Consider the following 14,545-nt stretch of genomic DNA (forward strand, 5'->3'; position numbering starts at 1 on the left):
CAATCGGATCCTTCAGCTGGAGCTCCTCTGAAAACACACAGCTCCTTATTAAAAATAATAATAATAATAATAATAAAGTGGGATTTGGGTTAAAATATCCCTCGAGTGAAGAGCTGGGGCAAAGAGTCCCAGGATTTCTGCTCTTGGGTTGGACGTGGCAGGAGCTGCCATAAACTGAGGGCTCTGCAGGGGCTGGGGATGGATGGAATGGAAAAGCACTGCTGGAAAGGGACTGGATTTTCTGTGGGCCTTGGAGGCTGTGGAGTGAAAGCTCAGTTAGCAATAGGATTTACGGTCGTCCTGGCAGTGAAATCTGTCATGTTGGATGATCAAGAGTTGGCTTTTTAAAGGAAGGGATGGGGGCAGAGGTGCTGTGAGAAACGGCTGAAGCCTCACGGTCTCCGATGGAACCAAATTAAATCAGTTGAGCATCTTAGCCGGCTAGAACGTCATTAAAAAATGCTCGTATAACTCTGCTGCTGAGGCCAGGGACCCAAAGGAGAGGAAAAACTGCTCAGTGGGACCAAACATGACACCAAGAAAAGCATCTTAAAGTGCAAAATGGCAATTTAAGGGCTGCCAGGGTTGTATAAAGAGCCCTCACAGAGACCAGCTTTGGACCCAGGAGAATGTCTGAGCTGAGGGTGTCTCCTCAGACCTTCCATTCCCTCAGCAGTGCCATAAGAAGCCGTTTCACTCGCCTCTTTTTTAACAGAATACCTTCCTGCTGCAGCCAGGAGCTCTTTTCTGGCCTCGTTCCGCTGCAGTACAAGTCAGGTCAAGGAGTTTGTTTGGTTTACTAAAAACGATCCTCCAGTTCAAACAAAACTTAATTCATGGGAGCCCCGTGGCCTCTGTGAAACACAAACCCCTCTGGCCTCCTGATTTATGAACGCATAGCCTGGCCAGGAGGGAAAACGAGCTGGGGGACAGGTAAAGGAAAGGCAGGAGAAGGGGGAGAAGCCCCCAGGAATGGGGAACCACAGGGATGGGAGGTGGGGTGGGCTGGCAGAGGGGCTTGGCTGCTGTGGGAAGGGAGAGTCCGGAGTTGTCAGAGGGTTTAGGCCAGGCCTAAGGTAAGCCCAGGCTTTGGGTTTGTCTCTGAATGTGGACAGGATTGGAAGGAGAGGAAATCTCCAGTTTTGCGGGGGTTTGGGGTGTTCAGGGCTGGGGGGGACTCAGCAGAAACTCCTTTGCTTTGACTTTGGGGGGCACTGGGAGGGATCTTCCCCCAGTTTGGGTCCTGGGGAAGGGGCAGGACCCAGCTGGGTCTCCAAGCCTCTGTCATAACCAAAATGGATATACGGGTGCTGGATCCTGGAATTCCAGCTGAAGTAGGAGATATTGGGTGCTGGATAATGAAATCCCAGCTGGAATAATGGATTTGGGGTGGTGGATCCTGGAATTCCAGCTGGAATAATGGATATGGGGGGTGCTAGATCATGAAATTCCAGCTGGAATCGGAGGCAGAGCTGGCAGGGGTGACCTGAGGAGCTGTTTTTGGGTCACTGTGGGTGGATGAGCTTTGTGTGCCCAGGGAAGAGTGTCCCTGACTTGGGGACCTGGTTCTGGCTCTTCCCAGAGCTCCCCAAACAGGAAAACTCTGTGGGGACAGGAGGGATCTGTGGAAAGTGACCAGCCCGAAGGTGCCAGGCTGGAAACACGGGGCTGAGAAACGAACATGAGTCAGGGCAGAGCCCACTCGGAGCCGGGCTGGATTCCTCCGGTGAATCATCCCCAAAAATCATGGAATTTTTTTTTCTTTCCTTTCTGTGTTTAGGGAGCAGCTTCAGCCTCGGGAAGAGACTGTGGCCTCTTGTCTGGAGTGCTGGGTGGTGCACGCAGCTCCCTGAATTCTCCTCCTTTCTGCTCCAGCCAGAGGAGGAAAAGCCAACGAATGGAAGGGTTTGTCACTGCAGGAGGGTGGAATGGACCTGTAATCCTGGGAAATCAGAGGGGAACCTACACAATGGGCCTGGGTTTTGGGGTTTTTTTTTGGGTTTTGCCACGAAATTTAGGAATGGAAAGAGCTGCCTGGAGGTTCTGTGCCGTGGTTAATTGACAGGGATGTTAGAGACAGGAAAACGGGGGTGAAAGTTGTTTGCTAGAGGGAAATCTGGAGGCATTGATTTTTTTTTTTTAAAAGGGCAACTAGAGGATGACACAACCAAAATGTCTTGGGATGCTTTAATCCATTCCTAGACCCAGGAATAATCCCAAGACGATGGGGATTCTGGGTGTGCTTGGATGAACGCTTTCTTCAGTTTTTCTTTGGTTATTGACGTATTTGAAGAAGCCCTTTTTGCTGTTCTTGACCAGATTTAATTCCAGATAGGCCTTGCCCTTCCTTATCTCGTTTTTCTTATTCTGATAACATATTTTACTGATCAAAATGAACACCGCAGGGGTGCAGAGGAAAATTTTGGGGATCAGGCCCCCAAGCTGAACCTCCGTGTGATTTAGCTCCGTAAATTCGCAATATTTAATCTTCAGTCACGATTGTGATGGACAAACTGGAGGTGGAAAACGAACTTTGTGGTGTCCAGTGACGCCCCTGGTGGGGTCAGGGGGAGTTTAGGAACTTCTTCAGCACTCGGAGATGAGAGGGGAAGTTCCAGCTCCGGGCAGCTCCTGGTCCCACACAACACTTCGTGTATCCCCAGGGATTATCTCCTGGAGTCCAGACAGATTATCCGGGTTTAGCCTGAGCCAGAGCCCGCAGGTCAGAGCGAGGAGGGGAATTCAAGGCCGGGATGTGAGCGGGGAAGGGCAGCTCCTCCCTGTCCCCCCGGCTGGCACTGCAGAGGGGAAGGGCAGCTGAGTTCAGCCTCCTCCCCAGGCAGCACCGAGCGATTCATCCCGAATTTCACGGCTCGGACACATCCAAGGCTTGGCCTCATCGCCCTGGAGCTGGAGAGGAGGCGACAAGGCTGGAAAAAGAGGAGGAGTGGAAAGTCTGTTCCCTTTCTACAGCTATTTCCTCTCTTCAACAGAGCCGTGAAACATCCCGACACGCAGGAAAACAAACCCCACCTTGTGCCGCCCGCCCTCTCCAGGGATGGGGCTGCTCCCGGTGCCACCTCATGGCAAAAATTCCCCTTGGAATTCCCACTGGGGCACCCGGGATCCGGGACAATTGGCTGCCCGGCTCCAGCTTTTTTTGGGTTTTTTGGCCCAAACAGGTGCTCGGCCTCAGGGGGGTGGGAGTTTGTATTTCTGTGTGCTGTGGTTTGTCCTTTTCTGGGGAAAATTTAACTCTTGAAAGAGTTTTACTTGTTTGGGGTTTTTTTGTTGTTGTTTTTTTCTTTGTTGTTTGTTTGTTTGGGGTTTTTTCCGGGTTTTTGGTTTGGTGGGTTTTTTTTGTTGTTGTTGTTTTAGGTTTTTTATTTTGGTTTGGGGGGGGGTTTTGGGGTGTTTTTGTTTTTGGTTTTGTTGTTTTTTTTTCTTTTTTGTTGTTTTTGTTTTTTGTTTTTTGAGGTTTTTGTTTTGCTGTTTGGGAGGTACCTGTTGACTATTTTCATCGTGCCTGTGTTCTAATTAGAGCATTAATTATCTGTTCTACCTGAAAAATTGGAGTATCCTGCTATCGGTGATGACAGGCTGCCCATCACCATCCTCTAAAAATGCGGATTTGGGGTTCAAACCAGCGGTTTTCAGGAAGGTTTTTGGGGAAAATGCTGCCACTCTGCAGGGTGTGAACAGTCCTGGATAATGCTCTGAACTCCTTGTTCGAATTAAAGACCACCCAGAGCTCTGAGTTTGGGGCAGTGCTGAGCTCTGGGATTCCAGATGTGAAGTTTCCTCTGTGGATAAACGGAGAGTTTCATTTGCCAAGCCTCTCCATCCAAAACGTCTCTTTAGGGCTAAATCCTCCATTTTTTTAAAGCTGAATTTGGGAGCGATCCTTTCCAGGCCAGCAGGTGAGATTATAAACGAGGATTGTGATTCGGGATCTCATTTAGGCACAGAACAATTGATAAAAATTGAATTAATGGCAGAGATGCGATTGTGTCCATAAATTTGCAAGGAGTAAAGGCCGGCATTAAGACTGTGGAGGGGGAAATGTGTATTTTGTGTATTTTATGGATGTGTTCTCCTCATAAATGGTATTGGAAATCATTCCTGAGAGCAACTGCCTGTCCTAATTATTTATACAACAGCTCAGGTCATTTTAATTCCTCATTTTAGCCTTTTCCCCTCAGCTGGCCATGGGCTCTAACTGCTTATCAATAATCCTTTCAAACTTATCCCAGTTCTTTCAATCTACCCAACAACGTCCATTTGGCTGAATTCAAGTGATTATTTGATAGCACATAAATGATTTTTTTTTTTTTTTTTTTTTACATTACCTGTATCCCTTCAGCCTTTTCCTTTCTTTGGAAATCTCCCAAACGTGTTCTCCGTCCTATAAACAACAGCCAGCTGGGCTCAAGATGCACTTAGGCATGAAAACCCTTCCATAAACTGCTGCTCCTTCAAGAAATTTGGCCCCCAGCCACTGTCGTGCTCCCCTGGCTGCTCAGACGTGCCCCTGGCTGGCTGCTGGAGGGATTTGGGGTCACCACCAGCCCCACCCCAGCTCGTGTGACCCCTCCTGGAGCTCCCACCAGGTGATCTGCTCCTCCCCAAAGGGCCAAAGTTCGGGTTGGTTCCCCAAAACTCGGCACGTGGCGGCTGGAATTTCCCAGTTTGCCAGCACCAGGAGCCGAGCTCCGTGTTTCTGGGGCTGCTGGGGAGGCACAGGCAGGTCTGTGCAAAGCTCCCAGATCACCTGGGGAAGCAACGGGGAGCTCGAGACTTCCTGCTCAGCAAAAACCTTCCCTGGGCCAGGTTTTCTGCCTGGCATCTGATCCTGGTCCAGGTTTGGATGATCTGGTGTTGGGCAAAAAGGGAATGTGGGAGTTCGGGGCTCTGAGCTGCTTTCATTTCCTTGCCTGCTGCTTTTGGTGCTTTAGGAACACCCCCTCTTCCCACGGCTGAGGAGGGCAGGAATGGCTGGGGTTGGTGTCCAGGGGTTTGGGATTTTCCCTCACCGCTGGAGGACACAATCCAGGAGCTCATTCCCAAACCCTGAGGCCAGAAATCTGGGAGGGGAGGATGCAGGATCCTGGGATTTGGTGCAGAAATGGGAGCCCACACCTGGCAGGGTGAGCAGACACCCAGGGAAATCCTGGACCGAGTGATTGCTTTGGTGCCATAATCAGGGATTAATTGGAATCACAGGATTAGGGAATGAGTTGGGTAGAAAGGGACCTTAAAGATCATCAAATTCCAGCCCCAAAGGGCAAGGGAGGGGATTTGCATCCCACGGGCTCCGCTGGGGCTTTCGCCACCCTGCTTCCAAGTCCAAATTCTTGGGATACTTCACGGTCTGAACACATGGAGAGGAGAGAGAAAGGATCTCCGTGGGGGTATGGAACAGCTTCTGCTCCACAGAGGCAGCTGGGAGCCTGTGGGAAGGCCCAGCTGGAATATTGGGAGATTTTGGAGCAGAAGAGAGGATGGACAGTGTCAGTCCCAGGATATTTTGGAGCAGGGGAGAGGATGAATGGTGTCAATCCTGGGATATTTTGGAGCAGGAGGGAGGATGGACAGTGTCCATCCCGGGATATTTTGGAGCAGGAGAGAGGCTGAACAGTGTCAATCCCAGGATATTTTGGAGCAGAAGAGAAGATGGACAGTGTCAATCCTAGGATATTTTGGAGCAGAATGAAGGTTGGACGGTGTCAATCCCGGGATATTTTGGAGCAGAAGGAAGGTTGGACAATGTCAATGCTGGTTCCGCCCCGTGGGCGCTCAGCAGAGGCGCCTGCCGGGCTCTGCAGGTGTTGCCCTGGAAGATTTCACCTCCAGGCTCCCCCTGAAGACAGAGCACGGCATGATTCTCCTGCCAGCCTCCAGTCACCCGGTTCCCCATGGAAGGCAGGCCTGGAAGGGATTTTTATCCCGGGGATTCGCCCGGGAGTGCCGCTGGCACTGGCCCCACACGTGCTGTGCTCCCGCCCGTGCCCCGGGGCCGCTCTGCCTCTCCGGGAGCTCTCCCTCCCAGGCTCCAGCTTTGCCGGTTCCACCGCGGGGCCGGGAGTTGGGGGAGGTATCTCGGCAGGTTCAGAGGGAAAATGAGGATTTCCTGCGGCTCTTCCCAAATGAATCCCGAGGAAATGTTCCCTGAGTGGGCTGGGAGCATCCCTGTCCCACTGCTTGGTCTGGAGGGGCTTGGCTCCTGTCCCTTTAGGGTTTGATGTGTTTGATGTTGATTATCCATCCAGATGACTCTCATCCCACCAGGCCAAAGATTCGTGGGCAAAACCCATCGTGGTGCCGGGTTCTTCCATCAGCCAGCCAAAATCAGGGGCTGTTGGGATGAGAGAGTCCAAAACTGGGATGAGAGAACCCAAAACTGGGATGAGTGATCCCAAAACTCGGATGAGAGAGCCCAAAATTGGGATGAGTGATCCCAAAACCGGGATGAGAGATCCCAAACTCCTTCACTGTCCTTGTGTGGGACCTGGCTGCCCAGGGCCTCGAGTGCTGGGTGACCAAACCCACAAAGAAATTGGGGTCCAGGGTAGGCAGGGGGTGGGAATTCAAGCGGTGGAAGTGGGTTTTTCCCCAGTGGAGAGGGCTGGGACACTCTGGTGTGGCCCAGGGTGTGAGGCTGGAGGTGACACCACTGCTCTGGGAAAAATGAGCACCAAAGGAGCAGGGACTGTCCCCTGGAGGTGACATCGATGGTGCCAGCAGCGATGTTCAGGCCTTTGACGGCGCTGACAGAGAAAGTGTTGATACCAGCAAGTGTCTTCAAAGCCTTTATTTAAGGGAAAGGGCTGGATTTTGTTGGGTTTTTTCCCCGTCTCTGGTCTCCATTTAATCTGATTTTGGTTTTGTGGAGGGGTGTGCAGCATTGTGGGTCACCCAGCTGTGCAGTGTGATCTGTCCTCTCCTGAGGGACCTGAGGGATGGGGGTGGTGCAGGAAAGGAACTGGAGTTGTGGTTTTTTCTATGGAGTCAGAGAAAGGCTTGGGTGGGAAGGGACCTTTCCAGTTCCAGGCCTGAGCATTGTCCTGGCGTTGCTGCCCCACAGTGCCAGAACATTTAAACGTTTCACCAGTGTGATTTGTCAGTGCCCACTGCTGGGGGAAGGGGGGGTTGAGTGAGGGGGAGCCCCAGGCACTGGAGCTGGTCTCAGGACCAGTCGGGCGTGCAGAGCAGGACCAGCAGCTCTCCATGCCTTCGTCCCTTCCATCTTTTCCATCCCTCCAACCCTTCCATCCCCTCCATCCATTCCAATTCTTCCAACCCGCCCATCCCTTCCATCCCTTCCATCCCATTCAACCTTTCCATCCCATCCAACCCATCCAACCCTTCCATCCCTTCCAACCCTTCCCAGCCTTCCATCCTTCCATCCCTTCATCCTTCCATCCATTCCATCCCTCCATCCCTTCCATCCCTTCCCTGCCAGAGGTGGATTTTTCCCCCCCAATTCCCACCCCTCCTTGGAAGGGAAGCACCTTCCCTTTCCACTCCTCATTTGCACTTTCACCCTTCTCATGTGCTCTTTTTCTTCTGCCAAACCCTCGCGTTTCCCAAACCTCCACGAGCCCCACCTGACGGAATCACAGAACATCCCACAAGGATGGAGCCCAACCCTGACCCAGGAATCCCATGGAGGTTTGGGGCTCCCTGGGGAGCCCGGCCACCTTCTGGGTGTCACATCCCACCCCAACCTCCTGTCACAGCTCCAGCCAGCCCCTGTCACCGGGGACACCAACTCTGCCCCTCCTCTTCCCGAGCCCCAAAAACTCAGCGAACAACGAGGAGACGGGACGGGGGGAAGAGCCAGAAAAACTCCGTCTGCTGCTATTCCAGCGTGGGTGGGGGGGGGGGAAAACGAGGAGAAACCCCTCTTTTGGGGGCCGGGACATCCCGCTGGAAGCGGCGGCGGGGGCTGGCCCTGCCCGGGCTGGGGGGGCCGCTCCGCCGGGCCCTGATTTGCTGCTCCGCTCCGAGATTGACAAACTCCTGCCTCGGGTTTTTTTTTTTTTTTTTTAAAGAAAGGGGGAAGAGAAAAAAAAAAAAAAAGGGCGGTGTGGGAGAGAGAGAGAGAGAAGGGAAAAAAAAAACTTTTTCTTTTTCTTTTTTTTTTTTTTTTTTTTTTTTTCCGGCAGCCCGGGAGCGAGGCAGGGCCGGAGCTGAGCGCGGCGGAGCCCCCGCACCCTCCGCCCGCCCCATGGCTTTATAAAGGGCTGCTCCCCGGGGGGGGCTGCCGGGGGGGGTGCTGAGCGCCTGCTCTGCGCTTCTAGACTAGACACGGCTTGGATTTAGGGGGTTTTATCATCTTTTCTTTTTTGATTTTCGAGCTGTCCCGAGCCGCTGCCCCGTTTTTTTCTGGGGGGGGGAGAGCATGGATACGCACACGCGGTGGAAAAGGCGCAGTTGGATACGGAGCTGCTCGGTGCCCGCCGCGCTGCTGCTGTTGGGTGCCCTGTCCCTCGGCCGGGCAGGTAAGGGGGGTCCCTAAAGCCCCCCCCCAAAAAAAAAATCGCGTGGGAGATGCTGCGGGGTCGCGGGGGGGTCGCGGGAGAAGTGGGGGGGCTTTGGTGCGGGGTAAAAAAAAAGAAAAAAACAAACAAAAAAACCCTCTTGGTTTCCTTCCGTGCATTCCAGCAAAAGAAAAGAAAAAAGAAAAAAAAAGGAAAAACAGAAAGGGAAAAAAAAAAAAAATCCCAACAAAACCCACCCAACCTCCTTTAGCTGCCCGAGTCTCTGAATGCCATTTGTCAGGGGGCCCGTAAAAGGGGAAAAAACTTAAAACAATTCTTTAGTCGCCTTTCTCGGAGCAGGAGCTGCCTCTTTGCCGGGCTTTGCTTTTTTTTTTTTAATTTATTTTTTTTTTTCCCGTAAGAAAAGTCGGGGATGAGTTTCTGGAGGCTCTGGTTCTTTCTCTCTGGCCGTGGATATATATGTGAATGTATATTTAGTCCCCTGGAAACCTCCGGGCTTGCGTAGTTCCTCCTCCTTGAGGAGCAGAAAGTTTTTTTTTTTGTCCCGCAGGAATCTGCTCTCCCTGAGCACATCAAAGCTCGGGACACAAAAGCTGCTCGGGGGGACCCCAAAGCACTCTGCCCTCTTTCCCAACCCCAATCCCGCGGAGTTTCTCCCTAAAACCGGGGCTGAGTGCAGCAGGAGGAAACTCCGAACCTCCAGATGTGCAGCAGCACAGAAAACCACTGGAATGTCATTTCCCCCCTTCCCCCCTAATCGTGCAGAAGAGGGACTAAACACATTTCTGCTTCCCTTTCGGGGTCGTGCTGTTTGTTCCCAGAGTTCTGCTTCCCAAATTCCTGCCTTCCCCGGGTGGGCTGGGAATCGCCAGAGCGGAGGGGGGATTTTCGTGGGGCTGCTGGAGAAGTTTCCCGGGTGTTCGCGGAGCCTTTTCCCGGTTCGCAGCGGACACTTGGAGGCACCGGCGCTGCCGAGCTCTGTTTGTGTCGGATTTCAGGCGGCCCAGCCGAGTTTTGAAATCTCAAAAGTTTAAACTCGAGTTAGTCAGAGAAGCCGAGAAGTGCCCTGAAGAGCTGGGCTTGTCTGGGATTCAACTTCCCTGCCCCAATTTTATATTTTTGGGGTGGTTTTGGCTCTGCCGGTGGGGCGTGCGGGGTTTGTTTGAGTGTTGCCAGCGCGAACACCAGCGGGGTTCTCTGTGTGAAGCGAATTATTTTCATTTCTGGGCTCTCCAAATGACCTTAAGGAAGAAGAGGTGGGCGTTGGAGGAATGCTTCCATTAAGGCTTTGCTCGTGGGGGCTGAGCAGGCTGCAAAAGCTCAATGAATAAAATGTCCCGCAGGGAATGGGAGATCCCAGAGTTTGTCCCGCGGAGGAATTGGGATGTTGGAGCCGTTTCCCAGCTGGCAGAGCGCTGGAATGACACCAGCTCCTCCTGGTACTTTGTATCAGCTGAAAATTGAATTATCACCAGACCGCTCTGTTTCAAAGGAAAAAAAAACAACAACAACAACACAATTTTTTTTCCCCTTCCCGCTTCCAGAGCATCCCCAGGCACTTCCCTGTGCGCGTTTATCCCACAGACAGCTCCCAAAACGCGATTTCAAGTTACCGGGTGACTTTGGGAGCAGCTTTTGGGGGCAGCTGCGGGAGCAGGGGGTGGCTGGGAGCTTTGGTGGGGCCAGCGTTCGGCTCTGAGGAATGACTCTCGTGGCGAAAGGCTTTGAGTTTCCCTAATGAGCCGCCTAATAGGACATCAAATCATTTGGGTGAGGGAGGAGCCGCACTGGGGCTGCTGATGGCATTGACTAATGGTCTCGGTGGCGGTTTTTTTTTTTTTTTTAATTTTTTTTTCCACGTTGTCTTTTGGTTTTCTTGCGTCTCGTAGAGGTTTTTAGTTTTTAGGGCGGTTGGTTTTTCTCAGTGCGGAGAGGTGAAACTTCCCCTGTAATCTGTGGGCTGGCACCTGGCACGGAGGGTTTCCAGCAAATAACAGGGAAATGACAAAGTCAAATAACAGGGGGATAACAATGTCAAAGCTGCCTCCCACCGCTGCCCATCCAGCTCAGATTTTCCCCTTTTTTGCACCAGATGATGTCACACCAAAAATCCAACCCACAGACGAAGCTGGAGCCTGGCTCTGCTCTTACAAATCCCTGTAAAAACCGAATCGGGTTTCTGGGTGAAACTTTTTTTTGGATGCAGCAGTTTCCTTTGGTGGCAAAGAGTAATGAGGATCCAAGCTAAAATAAAAACGCTGGAAATTATGCAGTATCCTGTTACCAGCTGTTGCTTCTCCCCTTGGCTCTTCCCCAGTCAACTAAAAAAAAAAAATAAGATCTTTATCCAGCCAGTTAAAAGCGAGAGTTTTTAAAAATACTTTGCCAATCAAAAGTGTCGATTTTTTTTACAACAAGAAGAAATCTGACTTTGGAAGCCTGGAATGGATGGATGGCAGCTCTGATTTTCCCTGTAAAAGTTGGATTTAGCTGTCAGCGCAGTGCCAGGCTGCAGTGGGAATTTGGAATTAAGGGCGCCCAGCTGTGGGACATGCCCTGGCCAGGGGACAGCAGAGCTCTGCTCTTGTTCTTCCAGGGGCCAGGAGGAAAGAACTCTGTGCTGAGCATTCCCTGACCTCAGGGATTTTCAACATTTCAAATCCCACTTCAAATCCCATTTCATCCCTCTGGGGTAACTCTAAGGCAGAACCTGCTGGGGAGTCGCTGGTTTTTGGTGTGCACACAGGGCCTGCAGTGAGGACTCACCTGACCCAAACATGCTTTTAATGCAAGTTTAAATAAAAAAAGCCGCCTTGGTCTTGTTTCGAGTGCTTACTGTGTGCCCTAGGAGAAATCAGGAGGGGCTGGAGAGGGTTCTTTTAAATGGGAGCTGTCCCCGCCCTGTAGGATTTGGAATTGGAGATGGATTTTTCGGGTTGGTTCCTTTATGAAACAGAGAGTTGATCAGAGCTGTCTGTGGTGAGCTGAGGGCAGCACTGCAGGGCTTGTGCTGAGAGCTGGGGGGGACTCAAATTTCATCTCTTCCACCTCCGGGTGCTGCAGGTGTGGAGGTGACACACCCCTGAGTGACCTGGGGACATCATTCGCGTCCCATTTCCCCGTGTGTGTGGCTGCAGCAAGTGCTCAGCACAGAACCCCCGAGGCTGGAAAATCACCCAGGATCAATCCCTGAGCTCAGCCTTTGAACACCCCCCTGGCAATGAAACCACAGCTTTAGTTCTGACGGAGATTTTTTGTTTCTCTCAGGCTGTCCCAGAGGCCCGGAGTGGCACAGAGATGTGTCCCCACAGAGATGTGGCGCGGTGTCCCCATAGAGGGGCACAGAGATGTCCCCACAGAGTGGCACAGAGATGTCCTGGCACTGCCTGGCTGCTTTTCCTCTGCCCTGGAGCTGTGCTCTGCTCCTGCTGCTGTCTGTCCACCCCAGTCCCCCTGTCCCCAGCCTGTCCCCAGGGCAGGGACTCAGGACCTGCACTCCCACACCTGCTTTGGGTCAGATTTGATTTCTAAAAGGTTAAATTTGATTTCTGAGATGAGGCAGGAGGAGCTGCTGTGGAACGTGCCCAGTGTGAAATGCCATCTAGAGATGTCTTTTGAGTTTTGTCTGGACTTCAGGAAAAAAAAAATCCGGGAGCGCTTTCCAGGAAACTGCTCTTCACTCCAAAGGGTTTATCTGCTGGGGGGTTTAAACTGGCCTTTAATTCCCTCATTAGTCACTTTTAGTCTCGTGTACTGATTCCTGGAGCTGCTGGATCTCTGTGCTGGGGGTGTCATTCCCCAGGGTGGTGGTGGGTGCATGGCAGCCCCTGTGGGAAGCTGGAAATCTGCACTTGGGAAAAGTGCAGGGAGCAAAGAGCTGGGAATGCTTTCACAGGAATTTTGAGGCTTCTCCCCATCCAGCCTGGCCTTGGACACTTCCAGGGATCCAGGGGCAGCCACAGCTGCTCTGGGCACCTGTGCCAGGGCCTGACACCCTCCCAGCCAAAATCCTTCCCAAAATCCACTCTAAACCTACTTTGTGTCAGCTTAAAGCCGTTCCCCCTCATCCAAAGCCCCTCACAAATTTCGTTGTCAGCCCTTGAAGGGGCTCTGAGGCCTCTCCAGACGCTTTGGGAAGAGCGGCTCCGTTCAGAGTTCTCACAGGAATTCGCTTTAACAGTGAGCAGCCCCTGGGACAGGGGAAATCAGAATTCCAGGATGGATCTGGGATTTCATCCCCTCTGTCCATGCCCACCCACCTCTCCCTTTGCCTGCTGGGTTTCGCTGGGCTTGGGATGCTCAGGATGGAGCTCAGGATTGTTGTATAAAACGGAGCATTTGGCAGAGAAAGGTATAAAATACTGTTTGTGGGAAGCGTGGTGGTCAGCTCGTAACACCCAGACCTTGGTCAATGGTTAAAGTGAGGAGAATTCTCTGGGAAATAAACCAGGAATGAATCCCCAAACACACCTGAGGCGTTTTTAATGCGGGGGAAGAATTCTTCCCCTTTGCTTTTATCCAGCACGTATTTAGGGCTCTGCTGGGGGTCTCTGGTGTTGCTGCTGTCCAGGATATTTTTGGGAATGTTGAGGCCTTGAGCTGATGGAATTGGGTCAGGTTTGATCCACAGGAAAATCAGTGTCAGGGGGTCGTGCACACCTGAGCTTCTGGAGTTCAGGGTGATCTTCCCGTGTGAATTCCTGGATTTCAGCCTCTGGCTGGGGTGGGATGTGTCCATTCTCCTGGATACACGGCAAGGCTGGCTGGTAAAAGCAGCACTGGCGTGGTGTGGGAGGTGCTGTTCCCAAAAAAAGGGAATTCCCCTTGGATCAGCAGCCTCAGGGGGGCTGATGCCATCAAAGGCATCTCCTTTTCCCTTTTCCCCTTTTCCCCTTTTTCTCTTTTCCCTTTTCTCTTTCACCTTTCCCCCTTTCCCCTTTTCCCTTCCCTGAATTCCCTTTCCTTTTCCTTCCTCCTCTTCCTTGGGAGAAGTTTCTTCACTTCCAGCCTGGCCTCCCTTTCCATCAAACATTTTACTCTTCCTGCTAAACCTGATGTGACAGGGACTAAATTTTCAGGCCTTAAAAAAAAAAAAAACCACAATAAAACCTTTGTGTGAAACAAAGCAACACCGAGGACGGGAAGAATGAGCAAAACCAGGGGAACAAAAATAATAATATTAATAAAAAAAGAAAAAAAAAAAAAAGGTTGAGACATGAAAGAATGGAAACATTTTGTTGAAATCTAATGTTATATGGAAAAAATTGGGTTGGCAACGCGGGCTAATTAAGCACTGGTTACTGTTGGCAAGTCCCAAGGCTCTTGAAATTCAGCCTAGCACTGGCTGAAGCATCCAAATGATGTCGTGGTTTCTCTGTGGACGTGTCTGGAAAATCTGTGGAACTAAAATAAATAAATGAAGGAGCTACACAAAAGGCATTTTTGAGGTCGGTTGCTCCAAGTCTGGGCTCTTTTTTTTTTTTTTTTTTTTTTTTTCCTTCTTTCCAGAAGCCAAGAGGATTCTTAACATCATCTGGAAGCTTTCACGATGATGAGATGTCATTTTTTTTTTTTAAAAAAGGAGGAAAGTTGTGTTAATGTATTTGCAGCAGAGTTTTTTCTTCGAGTCTGTGTAATGAGCCTGAGAGAAAAAGGAGAGTTTGGGGATTGAGCGAGTGGAAAAGCTGCGTCAGGGCTCGTTCCTAACCCCTGCCGTGGGTTTTCTCCCAGCCCTCAGGCAAATCCTTGCGTTTCCCGTGTCCTGGGGGCTGATCCTGCGTCCCTGTGCAGAGCCTGGCCCTGAGGGGCTGCTTGAACACGGTTTTATTGCTGATGTGCCAATGAAATCAGAGTTTTCGAGCAGCTCCAGGAGCCTCTGTCCATCCCTGTGCCTCAGGTGGTGTTGGTCATTGATTCTTTCTGCTTTAAAAATGCTTTTCCTCCTCGGGGTATTTTCATTCCTGTTGGGCATCACCAGTGCCCCTCACCCAGCAAATCCAGGAGGTTATTTGGATTTTTTTCTTTAAGGTTTGGTTTTTTGC

General features: G+C 51.4%; 1 protein-coding gene across 3 annotated transcripts in view; it reads left to right on the forward strand.

The window, feature by feature from the left end:
• The first annotated feature begins 8,056 nt into the window (after positions 1–8,056).
• COL5A1 (collagen type V alpha 1 chain) overlaps positions 8,057–14,545 on the forward strand; it is a 135,505-nt gene continuing 129,016 nt past the window's right edge. For all 3 annotated transcript variants that reach the window (XR_010723502.1, XM_066201041.1, XM_066201042.1), the window contains exon 1: positions 8,057–8,504. Coding sequence is in view for 2 of the 3 variants with exons in the window: in XM_066201041.1 (XP_066057138.1) it covers positions 8,405–8,504 (100 nt within the window). In the remaining variant the exon portion in view is untranslated. The remainder of the gene's footprint in view (positions 8,505–14,545) is intronic.

This window comes from Chamaea fasciata, unplaced genomic scaffold, assembly GCF_029207755.1.
Source record: "Chamaea fasciata isolate MVZ Bird 193981 ecotype frontalis unplaced genomic scaffold, bChaFas1.0.hap1 SCAF_20, whole genome shotgun sequence".
In the NCBI taxonomy this organism is placed as follows: domain Eukaryota; kingdom Metazoa; phylum Chordata; class Aves; order Passeriformes; family Sylviidae; genus Chamaea; species Chamaea fasciata.